Source organism: Sorex araneus, chromosome 2, assembly GCF_027595985.1.
Source record: "Sorex araneus isolate mSorAra2 chromosome 2, mSorAra2.pri, whole genome shotgun sequence".
Taxonomy (NCBI): domain Eukaryota; kingdom Metazoa; phylum Chordata; class Mammalia; order Eulipotyphla; family Soricidae; genus Sorex; species Sorex araneus.
Genome location: NC_073303.1, coordinates 6,131,921 through 6,157,267, shown reverse-complemented (window position 1 = coordinate 6,157,267; position 25,347 = coordinate 6,131,921). Strand labels below are relative to the sequence as shown.

General features: G+C 41.0%; 2 protein-coding genes across 2 annotated transcripts; both read right to left on the bottom strand.

Moving 5' to 3' along the window:
* Positions 1-5,094: 5,094 nt before the first annotated feature.
* Positions 5,095-6,033, bottom strand: LOC101540014 (putative olfactory receptor 2W6). The gene has a single exon (XM_004622009.2). It carries the CDS (start codon positions 6,031-6,033, stop codon positions 5,095-5,097), a length of 939 nt encoding a protein of 312 aa, XP_004622066.2.
* A 17,292-nt stretch (positions 6,034-23,325) lies between these two features.
* LOC101540534 (olfactory receptor 2W1-like) lies at positions 23,326-24,270 on the bottom strand. The gene has a single exon (XM_004622010.2). The coding sequence runs from the start codon at positions 24,268-24,270 to the stop codon at positions 23,326-23,328; it is 945 nt and encodes a 314-aa protein (XP_004622067.2).
* Between the last annotated feature and the right edge of the window lie 1,077 nt (positions 24,271-25,347).

The following is a 25,347-nucleotide window of genomic DNA, read 5'->3' as shown; positions in this document are numbered from 1 at the left end:
TCTTTCTTCCTTCCTCCCATACCCCAAAGTGTTCTAAAGTTCTTTCAAAGCTAGCTACTGTTCCCATATGCTATCATGCAACAAGCAAGTGAGGGGAAGAGCTATTTTTTTTGGGGGGGGGTTACACCTGGTAATGCACAGGGGTTACTCCTGGATCATGCACTCAGGAATTACCCCTCACATATAGGATGCTGGGAATCGAACCTGGGTTGGCCTCATGCAAGGCAAACAGCCTACCCGCTGTGCTATCACTCCAGTTCCAGTGAGGGGAAGAGATTTTTATTTGAGCAGATGACCTGGAATTTGCACATATCACTTTCCTGGCCTTGTTTCGGTGAAAGTTAGTCTTCTGCTATGTATGTTGCCCAGTTAAGTTGGAGCTGAAGGTAGAAGGAAGTCAGTAACAGGTGAATGGAAGAGACTGGCAACCCTGGGAAATAAAGTCATTGTCCAGTATAACCCAACATTACAACAAGTGTTACTTAAAATTTATTCTAGATTCTTAGTACACATATCTAGGACTGGCTCACCATATGCATTCATTGCACTTTTCTTTATGTATTTATGAATAACCGTGAAGTTTTCCCACTAAATGTAGGATAACATTGGCTTGTCCTTTCTGCCTTGCCACAGGGAGCTTTGTTTTACTGGATTACTCCCATCACAGTGCTGTCATTCCTCTGTGTTTATTTGTAATCTCTTTCTTTGTGCTCTGCTTTCCCAACCTGTCAATAACCTTTATCTCTTAATCAGACTCCGTTAACTTGTAAATATTGCTTTTCTCTTCTCCTAGTCCTTTGCGTAGTTCAGAGTAAAGACCTTTTTGTATAGACGCAAGAAGAAAGTTAATGCTATGCTTTTGTAACTTGGGAGTTAATTGACTCCACATAATATTCACTCCTGGGCATCTGTTCTCTCAATTTAGGCTTCAGTTGCCCTTAGTTCCTAGCACCCCAAAAGTAGGGTCCCGACGAGGGACTGGCTGGACTCAGGGCAAGCAGTGAGCCACCTTCGCATTGAAATGGGCCCAGCAAAAGCACCATAATACTAAACTATAAGTTAAGAGCATGGCCATGGACAAATTATGTCATTATCCAAAAGGCAACAACTAGATTAGGATCCTGCTAGGGTTAGGAAAGATGAATCTGGCCTGATCACTGTAGTCTGAGAGCTATAGCGAGATGTCCCCAAGAGAGCCACCCAACAAGCTTAATGTATCTCTTACTGTGTCCATACAAAATAACTAATATTAAGAAATAAAATTCTTGAAGATACCAGGGCGTTTGCCTCTCACGTGGCCAACCTGTGTTTGATTCCTTTGTCCCTCTCGGAGAGCCTGGCAAGCTACCCAGAGTATCGCGCTCCCACGGCAGAGCCTGGCAAGCTACCTGTGGCATATTCGATATGCCAAAAACAGTAACAATAAGTCTCAAAATGAGAGACATTACTGGTGCCCACAAGAACAAATCGAAGAGCAACAGGATGACTGTGACAGTGACAGTGACCTTCAGCTTCAATGTCGTGGAGGGTTTTGCCAACCTTGTCTTCAGTGTATTTCATGGATTCTGGTCTGATGTTGAAGTCTTTAATCCATTTTGATCTGATTTTCGTACATGGTGTTAGGTAGAGATCTGAACCAATTTTTTTTTTTTTTTGCATGTAGCTGTCCAGTTTTGCCAGCACCATTTGTTAAAGAGACTTTCCTTGCTCCACTTCACATTTCTTGCTCCCTTATCAAAGATTAGGTGATATATTTGAGGGTGTGTATAAGGATATTCAACCCTGTTCCATTGGTTTGAAGTCTTTGTTCCAGTACCCTGCTGTTTTAATTATTACTGCTTTGTAGTAGAGTTTGAAGTTGGGAACAGTGATGCCTCCCATCTTGTTTTTTTCCAGAATTGCTTTAGCTATTCGTGGGGGTTTGTTGTCCTATATGAATTTCAGGAGTTTTTGATTCACTTCTTTGAAGAATATCATGGGTATCCTTATAGGGATCACATTGAATTTGTACAATGCTTTGGGGAGTATTGCCATTTAACAATGTTAATTCTCCCAATCCATGAGCAGGGGATATCTTTCCATTTCCTTGTGTCCTTTTTATTTCATGAGGTAGCTTTTTTGTAGTTTTCTTTGTACAGGCAGCACTTGGCCAAGCAAGTGGAAACAGAGATTAACAAATAGGACTATCTTAAACTAAGAAGCTTCTGCATCTCAAAAGAAACATTGACCAAAATACAAAGACAGTCAGCAGAATGGGAAAGGATATTTACCCAATACACATCATATAAGGGGTTGATATTAAGGATATACAAGGAACTAGTTGAACTCTACAAAAAGAAGACATTCAAGCCCATCAGAAATTGGGGCGATGAAATGAACAGAAACTTTATCAAAGAAGATACTCAAATGGCCAAAAGGCACACAAAAAAATGCTCTTCATCACTAATCATTAGGGAGATGCAGATCAAAACAACACAATGAGATATCATCTTAGACCACAAAAACTGGCCCACATCCAAAAGAACAAAAGCAGCCGGTGTTGGTGTGGATATGGGGAGAAAGGGCCACTCCTTCACTGCTGGTGGGGATGCCAACTGGTTCAGCCTTTTTGGAAAACAGTATAGAAGATTCTCAAAAATTAGAAATTGAGCTCCCATTTGACCCAGCTATACCACTTTTGGGAATATATCCGGGAGAGGCAAAAGAATATAGTAGAAATGACATCTGCACTTGTAGGTTCATTGCAACACTGTTTACAATAGCCAAAATATGGAAAAAAACAGAGTGCCCAAGAACAGATGACTGGTTAAAGAAACTTTGGTACATCTACACAATGGAATACTATGCAACTGTTACAAAAAATGAAGTAATGAAATTTGCATATAATGGATCAACATGGAAAGTGTCATATTAAGTGAAATGAGTCAGAAAGAGAGGGAGAGTCATAGGCAGATTGCACTCAACTGTGGAATATAACAGTAACAGAATGGGAGACTAACACCCAAGAATAGTAGAGATAAGGACCAGGAGCTTTACTTCATGGCTTGGAAGCCGGTCTCAAATGCTGGGGGAAAGCTCAGATAGAGAAGAAAACATCAAACAAAGGGTATTTGGAGGACCAGCTCGGGTTGGGAGTTGTGAACTGAATGTAGACTATAGATCGAACACAATGACCACTCAATGCCTCTAGTGCAAACTACAACACCTGAAAGGAAAAAGAGAAAAAAGGGAATGCCCTGCCATAGAGGTGGGGAGGATGGGGGTGAAGGGGGTGGGAGTGGTGGGAGGGATACTGGGAACCTTGGTGTGGAGAGTGGGCCCTGGTAGAGGGATGGGTACTCCATCATTGTATGATTGAAATGCAAGCACAAAAATTTGTAAGCCTGTAACTGTGCCCCACAGTGATTCACTAATAAAAAATTAAAAAAAAAAGAAGTAGAATTAAGATGTTATTTAAGATATTAATTAGGTTATTGGAATAAGAAAAGGAGAAAAACCCCGAAATGGCATTTTGTCCTTGAGCCTGATTCCCTGGCTGCAGGCAATCAGGAATGGCTTTGATATGTTGACTGTGCTATGGGACCTAGGTTGTGTGGTTGTCACCCCCAATGTGGTGAGTTGGTGAGTGACTAGAGAGAGACCAAGGTGGCTAGTTGGAGCATGGAGAGACAAACGAGGGAGACAGGAGGAGGTGGGAAAAAGGGCAGTGTGAGACTGAAATGGGGAGCTTAGTGAGACTGGAACAGGCACGTGGGGAGAATGGAATAAATAGCAACTGATCACCAACCAGCCTGGCCCTCCTTTCCTCCTCTGTCTGCCCAAGAAATGGGCTGTGCTGGGTGGGGAAGCAGCGTGAGACCACCAAGCAGGTGGTGAGAGAGAGCTGCGGGATTCCTTAGTAGCTTGGTGATCACACAACTAATGAGTTGCATTTCATTTATGCATTTGAATCTCTTCTTTCCATGTCGCTCTACAAAAACATCTCCAGTAAAATTTTTGGTATACAGCAAAATTCCAGGCAAAAAAATTTAAAATTATTTTTTAATTTAATTTTAAAAAATTTTATAGAGTAGTTCACATTATTTGATTACATTTAATATTCAAACACGAATCCCACCACCATTACACCTTCTCACCACCATACTTAGGATGTTTCCATCCCTAACCCCAATCCTTGTCCCAAAGCAAAACCGAAACCATATATTTTGCATTGTTTGCTATGAAAAACTGCTGAAAATGCTACAGAAATGTTTCCTTAGGGGAAAGAGTGTGAGGATTGTTGTATTTCACCCAAGGGCCATTAAGCCCTTCTAAAAGAGATCACTAACATGTTGTTAAAGGTTGAGCCTCATGTGCTTTTATATATATAGATGTATAATATATGCACATTATATGCATCTCTCTATATAAAATATTTCCCTCTAAGATTGGTTGCATCCTACTTTGAACCCTATCAAATGTGGTGCGGTAATATTGGAATATGGGTAAGGTGTGTGGTATGAGTGTCCAGGAATAGATTCACTTGTGGGTGAGGCTTGGCCTGAGCATGTGGAGAATGGCTGATAACATGGTGGTGGTTAAATTCTGGAGATTTTCAGCTGCTGGGGATGTAGCCCTTGGGGCGGGGAGGGGGTCTCACCCTCCCCTATTTACAGGTCCCTGAGTGAAACAGCCTTGTGTGGGGTTCGGCAGCATGGCTATGGTGAGTGTCATTTTATGCTCCCTTCTGGGAGAGAAGGACATGTGATCTGGATGCTGGCCGATGATGAGGTTATCTGGCACCAGCCATAGGTGGCTTATGGGCTGACTGCTGAGTTGCCAGAGACAGGGGATATGGGCAGAGGATTCCTGTTCCTGGTTCCGTTGAACCCAGAGTTCTCAGCTACAAGTCCCACATATTGGGTTTTTTTGGGATTCACTTGTGGGTTAGGCTTGGCCTGAGTGTGTGTAGAGTGCCTGTGAGCATGGTGGCGGTGAGTCCTGGAGGTTTTCAGCTCCAGGCAATAATCTTTGAAAAATATTGAACAATATCACTTTCTGTAGTTCAAGACCAATATTTTTCCCGTAGCTCACTGCACTGATTTTTCATGTTTCTCATAACTTTTCTGACCAGATTTTGACACACAGGATTTTCTTGACTGCATTCTTTACATCTTTGTTTCTTAAGGAGTAGATGAGTGGGTTAAGGCTTGGTATAAGTATCATGTACACCAGAGCAATGAACTTCCCCTCGTTTTGCATGGAGTTGTTCTGTGGCTTCATGTACATAGACATGAGAGCCCCATAAAAGAGGGTCACCACGGTGAGGTGGGAGCCACAGGTGTTGAGGAGCTTCCGCCATCTTGTTGCTGACTTGATCCTCATGACAGTGCGAGTGATGACGCCATAGGAGATGAGAATTGCTGATAGAGGCACCAGAAGAAATACCACTGAGAGAGCAAGGACAACTACCTCAAGTACTTTTGAATAGGCGCAAGCAGTCTTGATGAGATCTAGGATCTCACAGAAGAAATTATCCACCTTTTGGTGCCCACATCTTGGCAATGAGAATGTCAGGAGTGAAATAGATAAGGAACAGCCGACAGCACTTAACCAGGAAGTTATGACCATCTTGTTGCAGAGCTGAGGGTGCATTATCACCGTGTAGTGCAGAGGCTGGCACACAGCAGCATAGCGGTCATAGGCCATCACAGCCAAGAGCAGGCACTCTGTGGCACCCAGGTCCAGGGCGATGGAAGCTTGCATCATACACCTGAGATGAGTAATGGATTTATCTGGACCCCAAAGATTTACTAGCATCTGAGGGATAACACTATTGGTATAGCAGAGATCCAAGAAGGACAGATTGGAGAGGAAGAAGTACATGGGTGTGTGGAGCTTGGGGTCCAGATTTGACACCAGGATGATCATTGTGTTTCCCACCAGAATCACAACATAGAAGATGAGGACAAGCACCGAGATGATACGTTCCAGTTGGGGCCATTCAGAGAACCCCAGAAGAATGAAGTCCATAGTGGAACTTCCATTGTTCATTTCCACTGCTCCTCATGAAAGACTAGGAGAAGTAAAAATTACCATCAGTCATAGGTTGAAGCACAGATCTCCAAAAATTTCTCCAGTGCACTCCCACCAATTTCCTCTTTCAATGTTATTTCGTATGAAATTTGTTTCACTATTTCCCTGGTGTTCAAAGCCCCAAGGCTCTCCATAGCTAATCACAGCCAGGAAGGTGGTAAAAGTAAAATGCTGAATCTATTCATTTTTAATTGTTAGTTATTGAAAAGGTGTACTGTGTTATTTTACCTAAGTTCAAAATATCCTTGTAGCATTGTAGCACTGCCATCCTGTTGTTCATCTATTTGCTCGAGTGGACACCAATAACGTCTCCATTGTGAGACTTGTTGTGACTGTTTTTGGCATATTGAATACGCCAGGGGTAGCTTGCCAGGCTCTGCCATGCAAGCAGAATACTCTTGGTAGCTTGCTGGGCTCTCTGAGAGGGACGGAGGAATCGAACCCTTGTTGGCCCTGTGCAAGGCAAATGCCATACCATCTGTGCTAAACTCTCAGTATATCCTTATTAAGCATTAAATCCACAAACTAGTTGTCCAATTTTTAGAAAGGAATGCAAAGGTCTGTATAAATGCATGAACTTAATTATGAATATTTGATGATGTGGGGACCACCTCCCACACTGGTACATTTTTACTCTGGGTCACTTTTTTCATCAGGTCACACCAGCATCCCTGTTCAGAGGATGTAACCTGAGACTTTGCTCTTTCTTTATTTTTCTTTTTTCTTTGGTTTTTGGGTCATACCTGGCAATGCACAGGGGTTACTCCTCGCTCATTCACTCAGGAATTACTCCTGGCGGTACTCAAGGGACCATATGGGATGCTGGGAATCGAACCCAGATCAGCTGCGTGCAAGGCAAGTGCCCTACTCTCTGTGCTATCGCTCCAGCCCCACTTTGTTCTTTCTTAAACCTATGTCAGAAACATCACTTATTCATTACAAATCTTCCCACTATCAAAAGAGTAAGATAAAAATGAAAGTTTATATTCTTGGGGTGAGCACAATTGGAAAAAACATAAGAATCAGAATCACGATGCATATTCCCTACGAAATTTCTACGTGAACCTTTGATAATAAATATAATCATAAACATAATAGTTGTAGGATGACATTGGTTTGTCCTTTTTGCCTTGCCACAGGGAGCTTAGGTTTAATGGGTTACTACCATCACAGCGCTCCTATTCCTCTGTGTTTACTTGTAACTTCTTCTTTGTGCTCAGTTACCTTGTAAATATTGTTTTTTCTCTTCTCCTTAAGTCCTTTGCATAGTTAATTCAGAGCAATGTCCTTTTTAGTATGAACACAGGAAGACAGTTAATGCTACGCTTTTGTAATTTAGGGTGAATTGAATCCGAATGATATTCACTCCTGGGCATCTGTTCTCTCTCAGCTTAAGCCTCACTTGCCCTTACTTCCCAGCACCCCAAAAGCAGGGTCCCGACGAGAGACTGGTTGGACCCAGGGCAAGCTGTTAGCTACCTTGGCATCAAAATGGGCAAGGCCAAAGTGCCATCATACTTAACTAAAAGTTAAGAGTATGGTCATGGACAAGTTCTGTCGTGATCCAAAAAGTACAACTAGATAGGACTCTGCTAGGGTTAGAAAAGATGAATCTGGTCTGAGCACTGCTCTGAGACCTATAGCGAGATGTTCCTGGGAGAGCCACCCTACAAGCTCAATGTATCTCTTACTGTGTCCATACAAAATAACTAATATTAAGAAATAGAATTAAGATATTAATTAAGATGTTAATTAAGTTATTGGACTAAGGAGAGGAGAAACACCCCTAGGTGATATTTCCCTCCCTTGAGCCTGATGGGTGATCAGGAAGGGCTTTTGATATGTTGATTGTGCTACCTACCAGCGGGGGTGGTTTCTATGCCCAGTGCAGGGGGGAGTTGGGGAGAGACTAGAGAGAAACCAGGGCAGCATGATGGAGTGCAGAGAGACTAGCAAGGGGGACAGAGGGAGAAGAATGTAGGGGAAGAATGCAGGAGCAGGCGTGTGGAGAGACAAGAGATGCAGCTTTGAGAGAGAGCGCGGAGAGATGAGCGGGAGAGACAGGACGAGAGGGAATGAAGGGCGGTGTGAGACTAGAATGGGAACTTAGTGAGACTGGAACAGGCGTGTGGGGAGAAGGGAATAAACAGCAACTGATCCCCAACCAGCCCGGCCCTCGTTTCCTCCTTTGTCTGCCCTTGGCATTGGCTGTCCTGGGTGGGGAAGCTGCTCGAGACCCCTGGACGCACGTGGTGAGAGATAGCCGCTGAGGTCTCCCTAGCCGCCCCAAAGATTACACAAAAGTAATCGCCATGAGTACCATACTTCATATTATCCCATTAACCATTATACACAAGTGTGGCTGCATCAACTTCTGTGTTACCGACTATTATGCTTTTTTTGCATCTATTTTTGATGCTATGGAGAATCAGTCTTAATATTTACCCTTATGTGCATGTACAGGGGACATATCTTTTTTTCTCTTTCTGTTTGTGGCAGGCCCTCTCAGGTGCTTGTGGGTGTGGTGCTGTTGGGCCCTGCATTGCCAGGGAATATCTAGGGGCCATCTGGATCACACCTGGTGATGCTTGACGGTCAGGAGGCCATGGTGGGTGTATGAAAGGCTCAAGCCTTTACCCCAGTACTGTTATGAACCATCCCCCCACGTTTATGGGATAAATTTTTGTTCTCCATATTACATCATATCAAAAGCTTTACTGATTTTTTTGCAGTTAAAAACAGAATTGATTTCAGAATCATCTGGTGTCACATGCACATAGCAACCATCTGTATGACTCCTCAGCATTGGATATTGAACAAGACGAGCAAGGGAGGCAATTCCTACAGAAAATTCTTCATTACAATGTCAGTGTCATTTATTTCCCATGAAATTTTCCAATTATGGGAGTTGATTATTTGACTCCTTTGGATTCTATAGTTAATTCAACCAAATTATTTTCACTCTATGGGAATACAAATATGAGATAAGACATCAATTTCAGTATTTCTGAATACTGTATCCAAAATGAGATAAATGAAATGCTTGATGATGAAATTAATTAATATATTTTCTTTTTTTTTTGCTTTTTTGGGTCACACCCAACGATACTCAGGGGTAACTTCTGGCTCTGCACTCAGGAATTACTCCTGGCAGTGCTTGGGGGACCATATGGGATGCCGGGGATCAGACCCGGGTCAGCTGCGTGCAAGGCCAACGCCCTACCTGCTGTGCTATCACTCTGGCCCTAATTAATATATTTTCACATGTATAATGTGATCATGAACCACACATCGTGGGTCATTAAAATTTCTAGTATTTGTTGCATTTACTTTAGGGGTAAGAAATTCAAGGTAGATTATCATAAATATCAAATAATATGAGATAGAGACATAGTCTTTGTCAATTCAAAAAGTTACTCAATGTAATAGCGTGTAATATTGTTGTGAAGTAAGATGAAAGTTAAATTAAACCGAGTGATTCAACTTAAGATTCTGGACTCAGTTTGGGTTGCTTTGGGTTAAGTCCCAATTTCAAAGTGGGAAGCAGTATGTGTTTGGGAATTTAGTGAGCATATTTTCAGACCAATTTCTTTGTCTGTTAAGTGACAATAATATTTTCTCCCAAAGTAAAGGCGACAGCATTAATATTTCTGAGAACACTTGGCACTATGGAAGGTTTAGAATTATTTCTGGAAAATTAAAAAAGTTAACACTTACCCATAAATAATTATTATTCTCTCAACCATGATTTCTTCTGTTTTCACTTTGATGTTATAATGCAGTTTTAGACTTAAATTGAATTGTCTAGAATTCTCTACTTAACTTAAAAAATGCAAAACCTATAATTGGTAAGAGAATACTTATGATCCCAGCATATGTTTTGAATTAGCAAATCTCAGAATAGGAGAGTGAAAAAGCTTTGCATCAAAGCTGCCAAAATGCTTAAAAATTTATTTCTCATTTTTTGGTCAAAACTGGGCTTGATGCTAGGAATTAAAGTACATAGAATTTTAGAATCAAATTGGACTCAAGATTCAACAGATCCAATTTCTGCCCTTTGTTGGCCTCACAAAATCTTCATAAAATTTCTATTTTTATCTTTTCAGTAACTGGGGCCCAGTTGCACACAAAGCAATCTCTTTCCTGTAACCAACACCCTTACTGACTTTGTATGCTGAGTTTAAAGAAGCTTTTTTTTGTGGAACCCAGGCTGATTTTTGTCTATTATTTAAAAAATAACACAAAATAGACACTCCCATGTTACCTAAAATTTAAAATAGTTTTGCTATCAAACAAGAATACATAAAAACATAAAACTCAAAAATAAAGGTGATTATTTGTGTAACTTGAACTGAAGTCAAAAGTAGAATATTGCCAATCACTTTAGTAGCTTCTGTTGATCTTCATCCCAGTCCCAGTCATTCCTGTGCCCCAAGTAGTCCCAGTGCTGATGTTTATAGTATCACCTTTATAAGTCATACTAGCTACGTTATCCAAATGTCCATCTCTAGGTAGGATTGTTTAATGTGTTTTTAAACTCACTATTATTATTATTGCACTGTATCACTGTCATCCCATTGCTCATCTATTTGCTCAAGCGGGCACCAGTAACATCTCCATTGTAAGACTTGTTGTTACTGGTTTTGGCATATTGAATACACCATGGGTAGCTTGCCAGGCTCTGCCCTGCAGACAGGCTACTCTCGGTAGCTCGCCGAGCTCTCTGAGAGGGACAGAGGAATTGAACCCGGGTCAGCCTTGTGCAAGACGAACGCCCTATTTGTTGTGCTATCGCTCCAGTCCAAAGGAAAAATAATGCATTTAGCTAAAGACACTGAATGACATTAGACTATCAGAAACCTGTGTTAGCTATTGCTCTGATCTGTCACCACGACCTGAAAGAAGAGTTGGTATAATAGAAAGTGCAGCCAATTCAGACTTCTGCCACAAACAGGACTGGGGGTGAGAAGCTTTTCTGATTGGAGCCAAAAATGGAAATCATACAGCCTGTCTCACAGGAAGATGTCTTGGGGTAGGCTCTTAATTCTGTGAGTACAACTGCTACAATGTGCGCTGTCTCCTTATAAACAGTAATCATAAAATTGCATCAGAAAGAAACTATTTTATATTGGTTAGAGCATAGACAAATCCCTACAAATTAATAATAATTATTATTAATAAAATTTATTAGATATATTCTTAGATTGTTCAGCATGTACGAACGTTGGTACCATGCTTTCTTGGTTGCTAATGAATTTGACTTTCACTGTCTCAGATTATTAAACTAAAAAGGGAAGGACGAATAAATAAGGGTGCTAAAATCTCAGGTCTAAAATCTAGATCTAACTACTCTCAGCACCAGCAGCTTCTTGCAGAAATGCCTCCAGACTGTGAACTAAGCCACAGCCCCATGCTGCCCCAGGAGGGAAAAGGTTTCTCTCTCTCAGCTTTTCCTGGGGGGGGGGTGGCATGGCGACCACCATCTCATAAGGCCCACTAAACAGAGGTATGTGCTTGCAATGATGCAATTTTTGGCAGAAATTTCCCTGGACTTAGCTATTAAAATACAGAAATCCAAAACCTCATATCTCTTCATTCTCAGCAAGGGAAAACAAATTATCAAATGCTGCCTTTTCAGCAGGTTCGATTTTGGGGGGAAAATTCCAAATAATAGTAGTGAGTTTTATGTTGAAATATTGAATATAATCAAAGTAAAGAGAAATTAAAGTGAAAATTATCAGCTACACAGGTGGGGTGGGAGGTATACTGGGGTTCTTGGTGGTGGAACATGGGCACTGGTGAAGGGATGGGTATTTGAACATTGTATCACTGAGACTTAAGCCTGAAATCTCTGTAACTTTTCACATGGTTATTCAATAAAAAACTTAAAATAAAAAAATAAGTAAAATCTCAGGGCTAGGACGAATGGAGACGTTACTGGCACCCACTCAAGAAAATCGAACAACGGGATGACAGTGACAGTGATGCTATTCATCAAATGAAATACAATTTTTAACTTTCATTGCAGAGATATTACATCTAATAACAGCCTAATTTTTACAGATTACATTTTCAGAAATATATCAGACAAATGGACCAAATATATTTTAAAGTAAGTTGAATATCTATGATGATTCTGAGAGAAAACTGGAAGCAAACTGTCACCGTTGTCTGACATTTTTGATGTTTCATTCAGCGCAAGGCAAGAAGTGCATATTACTCTAGGCACACGTAGTCAGTGGAGAAGATAATTTAGAAATAGTTCAGGCCCCAGACTGGAGGGCACAGCATGAGGACACTTTGAGATCAGCTTGAAAATATTTTGTGAACTTGAGCAGGAGAACCGAGCTCTCTCAGATCAACTATTCTCCTGCTCCCACCTGATTTTAGGGTGGTTATCAGAAGATAAAAATGATAGATGGGATATGTTGTGTGCCTCTTGGCATATAGAGATTATTGGGCAATTAAAAACTCTGGTAATTCCTCTAGCTGAAATTTAATTTAATTTCCAACGGTGAGACAACATCGACACTTTCTGGTAACTAACGCACATTTAACATTTTTTGGGGGGTTTATCCTGTTGTCTGAAATTTATGCATTGCAGGATGTTTTGCTTGTATTTTTTATATATCATAGAAAAAACTTACCAGAAAACAAAACTATAGGAAATCATGCTGTTTGGACGAGGGAAGAAGACCCAACTGTCACGCTGTCCCGTGCTTCAGTGTCTCATGGTCCTGTGCGGTGACCCTTGCTTCTTTGTGTTTTCAGAGAAGCTCTTCATAGGCAATGGTCCTCTCTAACTCTTGGCGTAGGCACTAGTTCCTTCAACTCACACCACAGTCACATTTACATCTGGGGGGCACTGGAATCTAATAGAATTCTTTATTAAAGACACGGGAACAAACTAAACGGGAGACTGGCAAAAGATCTGATGAATTTAGGTAAATGTCTTGTTTTTGTGCTGCCTCTTTATTTTTAGCATCGCCAGCAATCAAACACACAGCCTCATACATGCTCGGCAACTCCTGCTGAGGCAAGGATGCTCTCTTAATGTGCTCTTAGGACACATTTGCAGGTAGACTTCAGCCTAACTAAGAGAGGAGACTACTAAGGTCATTAGCAATGCAAGACTCATTGCTTGTAACATGGAAATATTTATGTGCAATACTAAATATTGTACATGTGTGAAGGTGATTAAGACCTTAGAGACTTAGGAATTTCTTCATCAAGAATTTCTTTCTTTCTTCTGCAATGCTCCCAAAGGAATTCTTCATTAAGAAGTGCATGTCTAACAGCAGAGACTTGACTCTTAAAGCAATTGTATGGAATATTCCCTTGGGTGTTAGTTTTCATTTATAAATTTCCTTGTACATCTAACATGGAAAATATTATTAAATGATTATATGTTTTACTATGCTGTTTGAAGTTGAAAAAATATATATACAATATGAGCACATTTAATTGCAGTTTGGTTTATTCAATAAATTCATTATCAAGAATTTGGATAAATAAGAAAATTATCTAGATTTTGTGTCCAGGGCTGGAGCAATAGTACAGTGGGTAGGGCGTTTGCCTTGCATGTGCTGACCCAGGTTCGATCCCAGCATCCCATATGGTCCTCTGAGCACCACCAGGAGTAATTACTGAATGCAAAACTAGGAGGTAACCCCCATGCATTGCTGGGTGTGACCCAAAAAAGCAAAAAAAAAAAAAAAAAAGAAAAGAAAAGAATAAAAGAAAAAAGAAAAAAGAAAAAAAGAAAAAAATTTTGTGCCCACAGGAAAGAGACTATTTGATAAAATGTTATGGAATAATTATAACTTTAGGTTCACCAATAATATGTTTTTATACTATATATCTACTCAATAGATAATGCTTATGGATACATTAGAGCTTCTGATATTCATTTTTATTCTTGTATTTGCCACCTAGCCCATTTTGATTCTTCAGGCTGTATCAGGATATCATTTCTATATCAGCACGCTCATACACATGTAATTACCTAAATAGCATGCACCAAAAATTGAGTAGGTTTTGAGCTTCACAATGCGGTTTTACTGAATCTATGATTTTAATCATTTTCTTTTTTCATTTAATCTTTTACTGCCAAGTTGATCCAATATACCAGTGTTCTATTATTACTACTGCTAGATTTCACTGAGAAAAAAGTGATTTTTGTCTGTTGGCATGTTGATGGTAATTCTAAAAATTTACATTTTTGGCCTCTATGGAAGGCTGAGTTATGATGGACAATTTATGTGAGAGTGATTGCTCGGCTTTGGATTATAAACAGATCATTGCTCATGAAGACATGTGCCACCTCCCTCTGCCTTCTACCTCATTATTTTGATGACTGTCAGCTGTGAGAGGGTCTGTCAGATGGTCAGGGTGGATGGATAGGGCATATATTCAGAGGAATGCACAGTTAGTTGATTTTGTTTTGTTCAAACATTGTAGATTATAATGACATGAAACTCGACGGTGCACCTACTGCAGACTTAGGTCACATGATAAAGCCCATTAACAACACTCTTGTCTCTTGATCCTTGAGCTACCCAAGCATGGTTCTGTGTAATTATCGTTAGTCTATTAGCTTCTATCTTGCAAGACAGCTTTTATTTTGCTACTTTGTGATGTTTTCAGATATTGTAGTTGTTTATTCTGGCAAGAGTGTGAAAACTCATATGGTGTTCTTTTGAATTGTTTTAAAAAATATAGTTCATGTAATAGGAAAGCCAAAATGTAGACTTTGAATTTCTATTAGTACTGCAATAAGGTTCAGGAATAAACAGAAAAATAATAATCATAAAAAACAGGTTATCTTTATATTCAAGTTCACAAAATATTTCTCACCACTAAGAAACAATAGCAGAAAGAACAGAACTAGCTTGAGATGTTTCTTTGTATTTTGGTTCATGATGTGAGCATAGAAACATTTTTACTTTCCAAGATATTTAAGAGTTCTCAGTGTGGGTAAGGGACTGTATCTACATTAATCATTTCTAAAAGTTTCTGTTGATTTTTAAAATAAATTGTTATGTAACAGGAGATAATCGACAGAATGAAGAACTGATGAGGTCTATTTTTTTTTTGCCCAACCACCAGTGTATTGCTTTAGAAAATCTTAATTTCGATGCTAGGGCCTTCCAAGCATTTAACTTGTATTTCTGACACAGGGTTCTCTATAACCTGTTAAAACCGGTTAAAAAGTTAGTTACCATGATTTTTATCATGTTACTTCTGATGTTTTAGGAAGACAATGTCACTACACTATATACCGCACGAGAGCCATTGTCCCTCCACCAACACGTGTAGGTCCTATCTGTTCTTTCTTCATTATCGTCGTCTCCCTACCAGTGGTTTTAGTTTTATTTTACTTTTTCAGTTTTGGGCCACACCTGATAATGCTCAGGGGTTACTCCTTGCTCTGCACTCAGGAATCCCTCTTGGCAGGCTTGGGGGACCATATGGGAAGCTGAGGATGAAATTTGGATTGGCCACATGCAAGGCAAGTGACCTAACTGCTCTGCCATTGCTCTGACCCCTCCAGTGGCTTTTATAAAATCACAGTTACCTGGTTGATATTTGTATGCAGGCTCACTGAAAGAGCGCCAATCATGGTGCTATCTGAATTTTTGCAATGCTCCAAACTGTTAGTGACAATGCTATCTTGACTAGGAGAAAATGAGGAACTTTTTTTTCCCTGTTTCAGTTACAAACACAATCTTGTATATACTTCAAGGGTTATGATGAAGATTCTTTAATATGATAGACATGAGAGAAAAACTAAACTGTCCTTCTCATTCCTAAAGTACCAGGTGTTTCATTGTCTTAGATGTAAAAATAAACAGTGAAGTGATGCTCCATTGTTTGTTATCTAGTTAACATTTGTTATACTGTATAGAGTAAATAAAAATTTTCTCTAATTTTGTTGAACGTGTTATTGCTCACACCACAGACATTTTTGGAATATTTTCATGAGAAACCAATTTAGACACAGAGAAATCTACATTGAGCACTAATGCTTTTGCTTCAAATATAAATACAAGGAGCACAGAAAGTGATAGCCAAAACACTGAAGTGGTCATATTTTGGATGAGTTTGATAGAATAATTTAATTAACTATGTAAGAGCAACTCAGATGTAAAATTTCAACTTAGTGTAGAGAGCAGAATTTATGCAAAAAAAATTAAAACTCTAGATTTGTTATGTCATTTTCACAATGAAAAGTTGATACTCTTTTCCAGAGCTCACTAATTCACATTTTCAATGGAAAGTAACCTATATTTTGAATCTCTGGTGGCTTGCTTTCTTGCTTTCTTCCCTCCCTCCCTCCCTCCCTCCCTCCCTCTCTCTCCCTCCCTCCCTCCCTCTCTCCCTCCCTCCCTCCCTTCCTCCCTCCCTTCCTCCCTCCCTCCCTCCCTCCCTCCCTCCCTCCCTCCCTCCCTCCCTCCCTTCCTCCCTTCCTTCCTTCCTTCCTCCCTTCCTTCCTTCCTTCCTTCCTTCCTTCCTTCCTTCCTTCCTTCCTTCCTTCCTTCCTTCCTTCCTTCCTTCTTTCCTTCCTTCCTTCCTTCCTTCCTTCCTTCCTTCCTTCCTTTCCTCCACACTCAGTGGTACTCAGGGCTTACTTCTGGGATAACTGTGCTCAGAGATCATTATTGGTGGGGCTCAGGGGAACATATGTGGTGCTGTGGAGCATATGAGCTGCAAGGCAAATGCCCTACCTGCTGTACTACCTCTATTCCCCATTATATATTTTCTTGAGACTAGGTCATTCATTTGAGGTCAGGTCATTCATTTACATTTTTGTTTCCTGATGAAGTTCCCTTAGAGTGCTGCTTTGACTGTCCCATAAGCTGGAGTTTCCAATTTTCTCCCCCCCCATCCTAAGCAGATTCAGCTCTGCAGGCAAACTATCAAGATTATAATATGTTTGCATTATAATCCAGAAAGACTATTGCTGCTTCTCTTAGGTGCTGGAGTCTGCCTCTATGTACCTTGGTAAATCAACTGGATCTGAAGGATTACTTAAAAATAAAACTTCTAAAATTAAAAATCATGTGCCATAACAATATATTACATTCCAACTCTTTTGTTCCACCTGCCCACATACCAAATTCTGCAGGATGGATATATTGTTCCTAATGTCCTCCCTTCTGAAATCCGACATGCCATTTCGTCGGTAAAGTTGAGTACAGCACCCGGTCCAGACAAGATCAGACCCAAACACCTGAAGAATCTGCCGCCAATACTAGTCAATACACTGGCTCGGCTCTTCACACACTACTGTCTGTATGCAAGTTTCTGTTCCAGTGGAAAACCAGCAGGACTGTTCTGTTGTATAAGAAGGGAGACATCCACGACATCAGCAACTATCGCCCAATCTGCCTGTGGTCTGTTGCCTACAAGTTTCTCACTCGAGTCATCCTGAGTAGAATAGCCAGAACACAAGATGAAGGACAACCATGCAAGCACGCCAGGTTCTGAAAAGGATTCATTCGTTCGACCATATCCATACAGTGACCAAGCTCATTAAAGTTTTGAGAGAGTTCAAAATGCTGCTCTGTCTTACGTTCAATGATTTAAAGAAGGCCTTTGATTCTGTTGAGACTGAAGTGGTCATCGAAGCCCTAGCCAAACAGGGCATTCAAACCCAATACATCAAGCTCCTTCTCGAGCTGTATTACGAATTCACCACCAGCATCTCACCATTCTACAAGGAAGTGATCATTGGTGTAAAGAGAGGGGTTTGGCAGGGCGATACCATTTCACCAAAAGTCTTCAGTGCCACCCTCGAGAATGTCATGCGACAACTGGAATGGGAAGGAATGAGAGTGAAGATAGACAGTTGGCAACTGCACCATATCCGCTTCGCTGATGACATTGTTCTAATAACACCAAACATTAGCCAAGTGGCACAAATGCTGGTTGACTTCAACCGCAAGTGTGAAAAGGTTGGACTGCAGCTGAATCTCACCAAAAAAAATGTTCACAAAAAATGAACTAGTCCCTGACATTCTATTTGCTCCCAATAGAACGAAGATTTCTGAATGCAGCAGCTGTGTGTGTATCTGGGTCGAGAACTCAACACGAGGAACGGCTTGGTGCCAGAATTGCGCAGGAGGAAGAGAGCAGCATGGAACACCTTCAAGAACGTCGAAGAAGTGGTTAAGAGGACGAAGAAACTCCAGCTCTGGGAACATATTTTCGACGCCACCATTCTTCCTGCATTAACATACGCCTCAGAGACCCGGACCCTATGAAAACAGTACAAGAGCGCTATTTGGGTATCCCAAAGAGGAATCGAAAGAACTATTCTTGGAGTATCACATTTCACTCAGGAATCTGAGAGAAGGAATCTGGAGTTCAGACCTCCATCGATGATCAAGAATCAGGGATGCTATCTCATTTGCCAAGGTGTCAAAAATCAGATGGGCTGGACACGTAATGCGATTCAGAGACAACTGCTGGACTACAGCTGTTACTGACTGGATTTCACGAGACATCAAAAGATCCTGTGGCTGCCCTTCAATGAGATGGTCAGACTTCTTCATCAAAACCCTTAATGAATGGTTTGAAGCTCTCTCTGTTCCTGGAGTGAGCAGATACCATTGGGCTACACTAGCATGTGACAGGGACAAATGGAGACGTTACTGGTGCCTGCTTGAGCAAATAGAAGATCAACGGGATGACAAGTGATACAAGTGAATCTTTTGTTCCATTTTCACCATCTTTCTCCCAGTGGTATATATTTTTAAATTTTTATAAAGTTGTTCACAACACCTCAAGCAGGCACCAGTAACATCTCCATTGTGAGACTTGTCATTACTGTTTTTGGCATACCAGTGCCAAATCGATAAACAATGGGACGACAGTGCTACAGTGCTATAGTGTTACAGTTCACAACACCAATCCCAGCACCATTACACCTTCCCACCATTGTATTTTGAATGTTTCCTCCCCAATGCCCAAATCTGCCTTCAAAGCTGGACATAAATAATTCATTTTGCATAGCTTATTATGAATAATCTGCTAAAAATGATCCAAAAACGTTTCCTTAGAGGAAAGAATGGGAAGATTGTTGTATTTCATCCTTGAACTATTAAACCCTTGTTTAAGAAATTACTAACATGTTGTTAAAGGTTGAGCCTGGTGTGCTAATACATATATATTAGGATGTATAAATATATATACATGTGTGTATATACATTTGTATGTATATACACACACATTCCCCCCGCTCGAATCCTGAGATTTGTTGTTTTCAACTTTACACCCTATCAAATGTGGTGTGCTACTCTGGGTACATCATCAGTGATGTAAATACTGCTCCAGGAATTCTAAAATTTAAAATATGGTGATACAGCTGAGTGAATTTAATTTTTTTTTACTGGATGGTGACTTTGAGGTCTGGAGGCATGTATGTGGCATGTTGCTCTCATGTTGCTGTCTTCTGAGAAATTTATTTGTGAGTCTATGTATCATGGTTGTTAATGAACTTATATGGCTCCAGAGGCAGTTTGTGGACGTGACTGTGAGAAAATTTATAACATCATTTTGTATTCCCTCTTTTGTAGCTTCTAATACATTCTTACGTGTACTTTTAAGGATGCACTGTCACTGTCACTGTCATCCCATTGCTCATCAATTTGCTTGAGTGGGCACCAGTAATGTCTCTCATTGAGAGACTTATTGTTACTGTTTTTGGCATATCCAATATCCAATATGCATGGGTAGCTTGCCAGGCTCTGCCGCGCGGGCTCGATACTCTTGGTAGCTTGCCGGGCTATCCAAGAGGGTTGGAGGAATCGAACTCAGGTCAGCCTCATGAAAGGTGAATGCCCAACCGCTGTGCTATCGCTCCAGCCCACACAAAAGAAAAATATTGTCTTTATGCTTTTACTATCATTTTGTCCCTTCATTTTCTAACAGATTCTTATTTTTTTTTATCAATGATTGACTAATGGCGACTGTAAAAATTACCTACACACAGAATATATTCCAAGTAAGATATACCATATGAATTTTAAATTTAAAACCACAAATGCAATGATCAGACCGAATAAATCATAACCCTACTGGTCTCTCATACCCAACTTTAGTAAATTGATGTAGATGGTGACTTTGTTCTGCCCCAGACATGGTGCAGCATGGGCAATATAAATATGAAAGGTATTTATTTATAGAGAGGATTTTAAATTTCTAAAATGGGCCCTAGGTGGGGAAATTCCAGAGGTTTATTATCCATCACAAGAGTATCCATAATTCTAATATTTTTATCATTAAAACAAAATAAAAATATTTGCCTAGCATACTTGAGATTGTTAAAATTTCATTTTGTGAAAGAAGAGCATCCAAAGTTTTCCAATAAAATGTCACTTTTAGTCACCATTATTCAGTAGGAAAAGGACTTATAAACCAGTACCATGCAGAAATGCTTCCAGACTGTGAACTAAGCTATGGCCCCATGCCACCCTGGGGGGAAAGGGCATTGTCCCTTTCGCCTTTCCCCCTCAGTGGCAGCATGGTGACCACCATCTTTCAGAGCCTATTGGACAGAGGTATGAGTTTGCAGTGGATCAATATGGAAAGTATCATGTTAAGTGAAATGATTCAGAAAGAGAGAGACAGAGGCTGGAGTTATAGCACAGCGGGTAGGGCGTTTGCCGTGCACGCGGCTGACCCGGATTCGATTCCCAGCATCCCATATGGTCCCTTGACCACCGCCAGGGGTAATTCCTGAGTGCAGAGCCAGGAGTGACCCCTGTGTATCGCCGGGTGTGACCCAAAAAGCAAAAAAAAAAAAGAAAGAGACAGACAGACATAGAAAGATTGCACTCATCTGTGGAATATAAAATAACAGAGTGGGAGACTAACTCCTAAGGGTGGTAGAGATAATGATCAGGAGTTCTGCTCCATAGCTTGGAAACTGGCCTCACATGCTGGGGCAAAAGGCAGCTCAGATAGAGAAGGGAACACCAAGTAGAGGATGTTGGGAGGACCCATTCGGGTTGGAAGATGCGAACTAAAAGTAGACTATAGAACATGAAGGCCACACAATGCCTATATTGCAAACTACAACACCCAAAAGGAGAGAGAACAAAAGGGAATGCCCTGCTGCAGAGGCAGGGTAGGGTGATGGGGGATGGGGTGGGGGGGGTGAGAGGGATACTGGGATCATTGGTGGAGGTGAATGGGCACTGGTAGAGGGATGGGTAAATGATCACTGTATGAGTGAAATGCAAACACAAAAGTTCATAAGTTTGTAACTGTACATCACAGTGATTCTTTAATAAAAAATTTTAAAAAAGACAATTTTCTTTCATAAATAGTATGTCTCTATTCTATGCAATAGTGGTCCTCAAAGTTCAATCAGTCATCTTGAGTGCTTATCAAGATCCCTATTTATTCAGGAAATCTCAGTTGGTATTCAGAAAGTTACATTTCTCCTCTCCCCCTTTATATTTTTTGGGGGGCCTTCACCCAGGAGTGCTCAAGTCTTGCTTCTTACTCTCTGCTCGGGGATCACTCCTGGAGGAATGGTGCTCTCACAGCAAGTACCTTTCTGGCTGTCCTGTTTCTCTGGCCCTACCTCCATTACATTTCTTATAACTTGCCAGGTAATGTTGATGCTACTGTACAGAAATATGTATAAATGTAATGGGGCTATATAAGAATGACAGTTAAGTTAGTTTAACATAGGAATTCCAAACTCCAGGGCTAGGTTATCACTGAACACTATATCTGTTTGATCTTTTCTAGTGTGGAGACATTGCTCTGCGGGAGTGGTCCATGTACCTCTAGGTATTTCATTCCCTTCCAAAGTTCTTTCAAAGGTAGGTACACTTCCCATTTGCTATCTTGTAACAAGCAAGTGAGGAGGGGGAAGCTTTTCTGGTTGAACAGATGACCTGGAAATTGCACATATCACTTTCCTGGCCATGTGTTGGTAGAAGTTAGCCCTCACGTATATGTGTTACTCAGTTAAATTTGAGGTGATGGTGGAAGGGAGTAGTAAGAGGTGAATGGAAGGGAGTGGCAACCGTGTGACATAAAGTCATTGTCCAGTCATTTTCCATCCAACATTAGAACACATGTTACTTAAAATTTATTCTCGGATGAACCAAGAGCCGCGGCACGAGAAGCAGAGCCTCCGCGCCTATTGACTGTGATCCTGAGGTCTCCTAACCCATTTTGGCACCAGAGCGGATGCTTGAGCCATGCATTTTGACTGTGAACTGAGCTACAACCTCGTGCAGCCCGGGGAGGGTTTTTTTTTTCCTCTCCACCCCATTTTTCTGAGCGAAGATGGCGGCAGCGGCAGCAGCCACGCGGTGAGAGCCACCCTCTAAGACCCCTCCACCAGGAGGTAGGACTTTCTTTAGTGACATAGCCTGTAGGTGGTCCTGGGAGGGGGGGCGTTCCCGGCGCGCCTTCCGCCCAGAGATGAACCGAGAGCCGCGGCACGAGAAGCAGAGCCTCCGCGCCTATTGACTGTGATCCTGAGGTCTCCTAACCCATTTTGGCACCAGAGCGGATTCTTGCAGCCATCCATTTTGACTGTGAACTGAGCTAAAATATTAGAAACCCAAAACCGCTATCGCAGCCGCGTGGACTCAAAGTCTTCACTCTTACCAATGAAGAGAAATTATTAGATGATGCCTATTCAGCAGGCCTGATTGTTGGGGAAAATTTCCAATCAATAATAGTGAGTTCTGTATGGAAATATGGAATGTACTCAATATATATAGAGAATAATGGGAATATCATTAGCTACTTAGATGGGGGGTGGGGTGGGAGGGGGGTGTATTGGGGTTCTTGGTGGTGGAACGAGTGCACTGGTGAAGGGATGGTGGTTTAATCAGTATTTGACTGTGACTTAAATCTGAAAGCTTTGTATTTTTTTCTTGTTTTCACGGTGGTTCAATAAAATATTTCTTTAAGGAAAAAAAATTTATTCTCAATACTTTATACACATATCTATGACTGGCTCAACACTGTGCTCATTACAATTCATCTCAAAGTAATTATTAATAACTGTGAATCTTTCCCCACAAACAAGTTGCATTTCATTCATGCATTTGAATCGCCTCTTACCATGTCTCTCAACAAAATGTATATTTAGTTAAATAATTGGTGCATGGCAAAATCCCAGACAATGATCATTGAAAAATTTGAACTATCACTTTCTGTTGTTCAAGACCAATTTTTTTTCCTGTAGCTCATTAGATGGATTTTTCATGTTTCTCATAACTTTGCTGACCAGATTTTGACACACAGGATTTTCTTGACTGCATTCTTTACATCTTTGTTTCTTAAGGAGTAGATGAGTGGGTTAAGGCTTGGTATAAGTATCATGTACACCAGAGCAATGAACTTTCCCTCATTTTGGGTGGAGCTGTTCTGTGGCCTCAAGTACATAGACATGAGAGTCCCATAAAAGAGGGTCACCACGGTGAGGTGGGAGCCACAGGTGTTGAGGAGCTTCCGCCATCTTGTTGCTGACTTGATCCTCATGACAGCACGAGTGATTGCTCCATAGGAGATGAGAATCGCTGATAGAGGCACCAGAAGAAATAGCACTGACAGAGAAAGGAAAAGTACCTCAAGTACCTTTGAATAGGCGCAAGCAGTCTTGATGAGGTCTAGGATCTCACAGAAAAAGTTATCCACCTCTTGGTGCCCACATCTAGGCAACGTCAGAGTCAAAGTGGAGATAACTGTGGCACAGCCAAGAGTAGTTAGCCAGGCAGCCAGCACCATCCTGTGGCAGAGCTGAGGGTGCATTATCACCGTGTAGTGCAGAGGCTGGCACACAGCAGCATAGCGGTCATAGGCCATCACAGCCAAGAGCAGACACTCTGTGGCACCCAGGTCTCCGGCGATGGCAGCTTGGAACATACAACTAAGACGAGAAATGGATTTTTCTGGACCCCACATATGTACCAGCATCTGAGGGATAACACTGTTGGTAAAACAGAGATCCAAGAAGGACAGATTGGAGAGGAAGAAGTACATGGGTGTGTGGAGCTTGGGGTCCAGGTGGGAAACCAGGATGATCATTGTGTTTCCCACCAGAATCACAACATAGAAGATGGGGACAACCACCGAGATGATGCGTTCCAGTTGGGGCCATTCAGAGAACCCCAGAAGGATGAAGTCCATGTTGAAACTTTCATTGTTCATTTCCATTGCTCCTTATGAGAGACTAAGTGAAGTTAAATTTACAGTCATTCCTAGGTTGAAGCACAGATATTCAAAAAGTGCTAATACACACCACCTTCTATCCCTTCTCTGATTATTTCAACAGGAAATTTAACAAAATGCATTCCTGGTGTTCAAGCCCCATGGCCCTTCACATCTCTTTATAGCCAGGAAGGTGGTAAAAGTAAAATGATTAATCTATTCATATTTAATTGTTAGCTATTGAAAAAGGCTAATATGTTATTTCAACTTAATTTCAATATATTTTGAAAATCATTATCCACAAACGTTTTAGTTTTTATAAAGACATGCATAGGTAGGTATAAATACATGCTTTAAATTACGAATATTTGATTATGTCGGGGCCACCTCTCACACTGACACATTTTTCCTTAGAGTCACATTTTTGATCACACTTACATTTCTGGTCTGAGGGGATGTAATATGAGACTTGGCTCTTCCTTAAAACTATGTCAGACATAACTTACAAACTTTTCCACAATCAAAGGAGTAAGATTAAAGTAAAAAGTGAAGGGGATAACCACCATTAAAATCCCAAGAAGCCAAATCACTATGCATATTACCTGCCAAATTTCTACATGTCAACCCCTAATCATAATTATAATCACATTCATAATAGTAAGTACCAGGAGTACCAGACTTCACAGCATTCCTTTTATTCCCTGTTGTCCTCTGGTGTTGCTGCATCAACTTCTGTGTTACCTACTGTAATGCTCTTTTTGTATATATTTTTGTTGCTATGGAGAAGCAATCTTTCTTAACATTTACCTTTATGTGCGTGTACAGAGGCTATATACATTTTTTTCTTTTTGTTTGTGAGATAGGACCTCTCAGGTGCTGCCCAGGCATCATACTCAATATTCTCTTTCAGTGGGCTAACGTTGGAGTGCCAGGGCTTGTGGGGGAGGTGCTGCTTGGGGCCCTGCATTGCCAGGAATATCCCATGGCTATGGAGATCTGGTAATGCTTGATGGTCAGAGGCCATGTGTCATCATGGTTGGGTCTATGCAAGCACAAGTCTTAACCCCCATAGTGTTATGAATC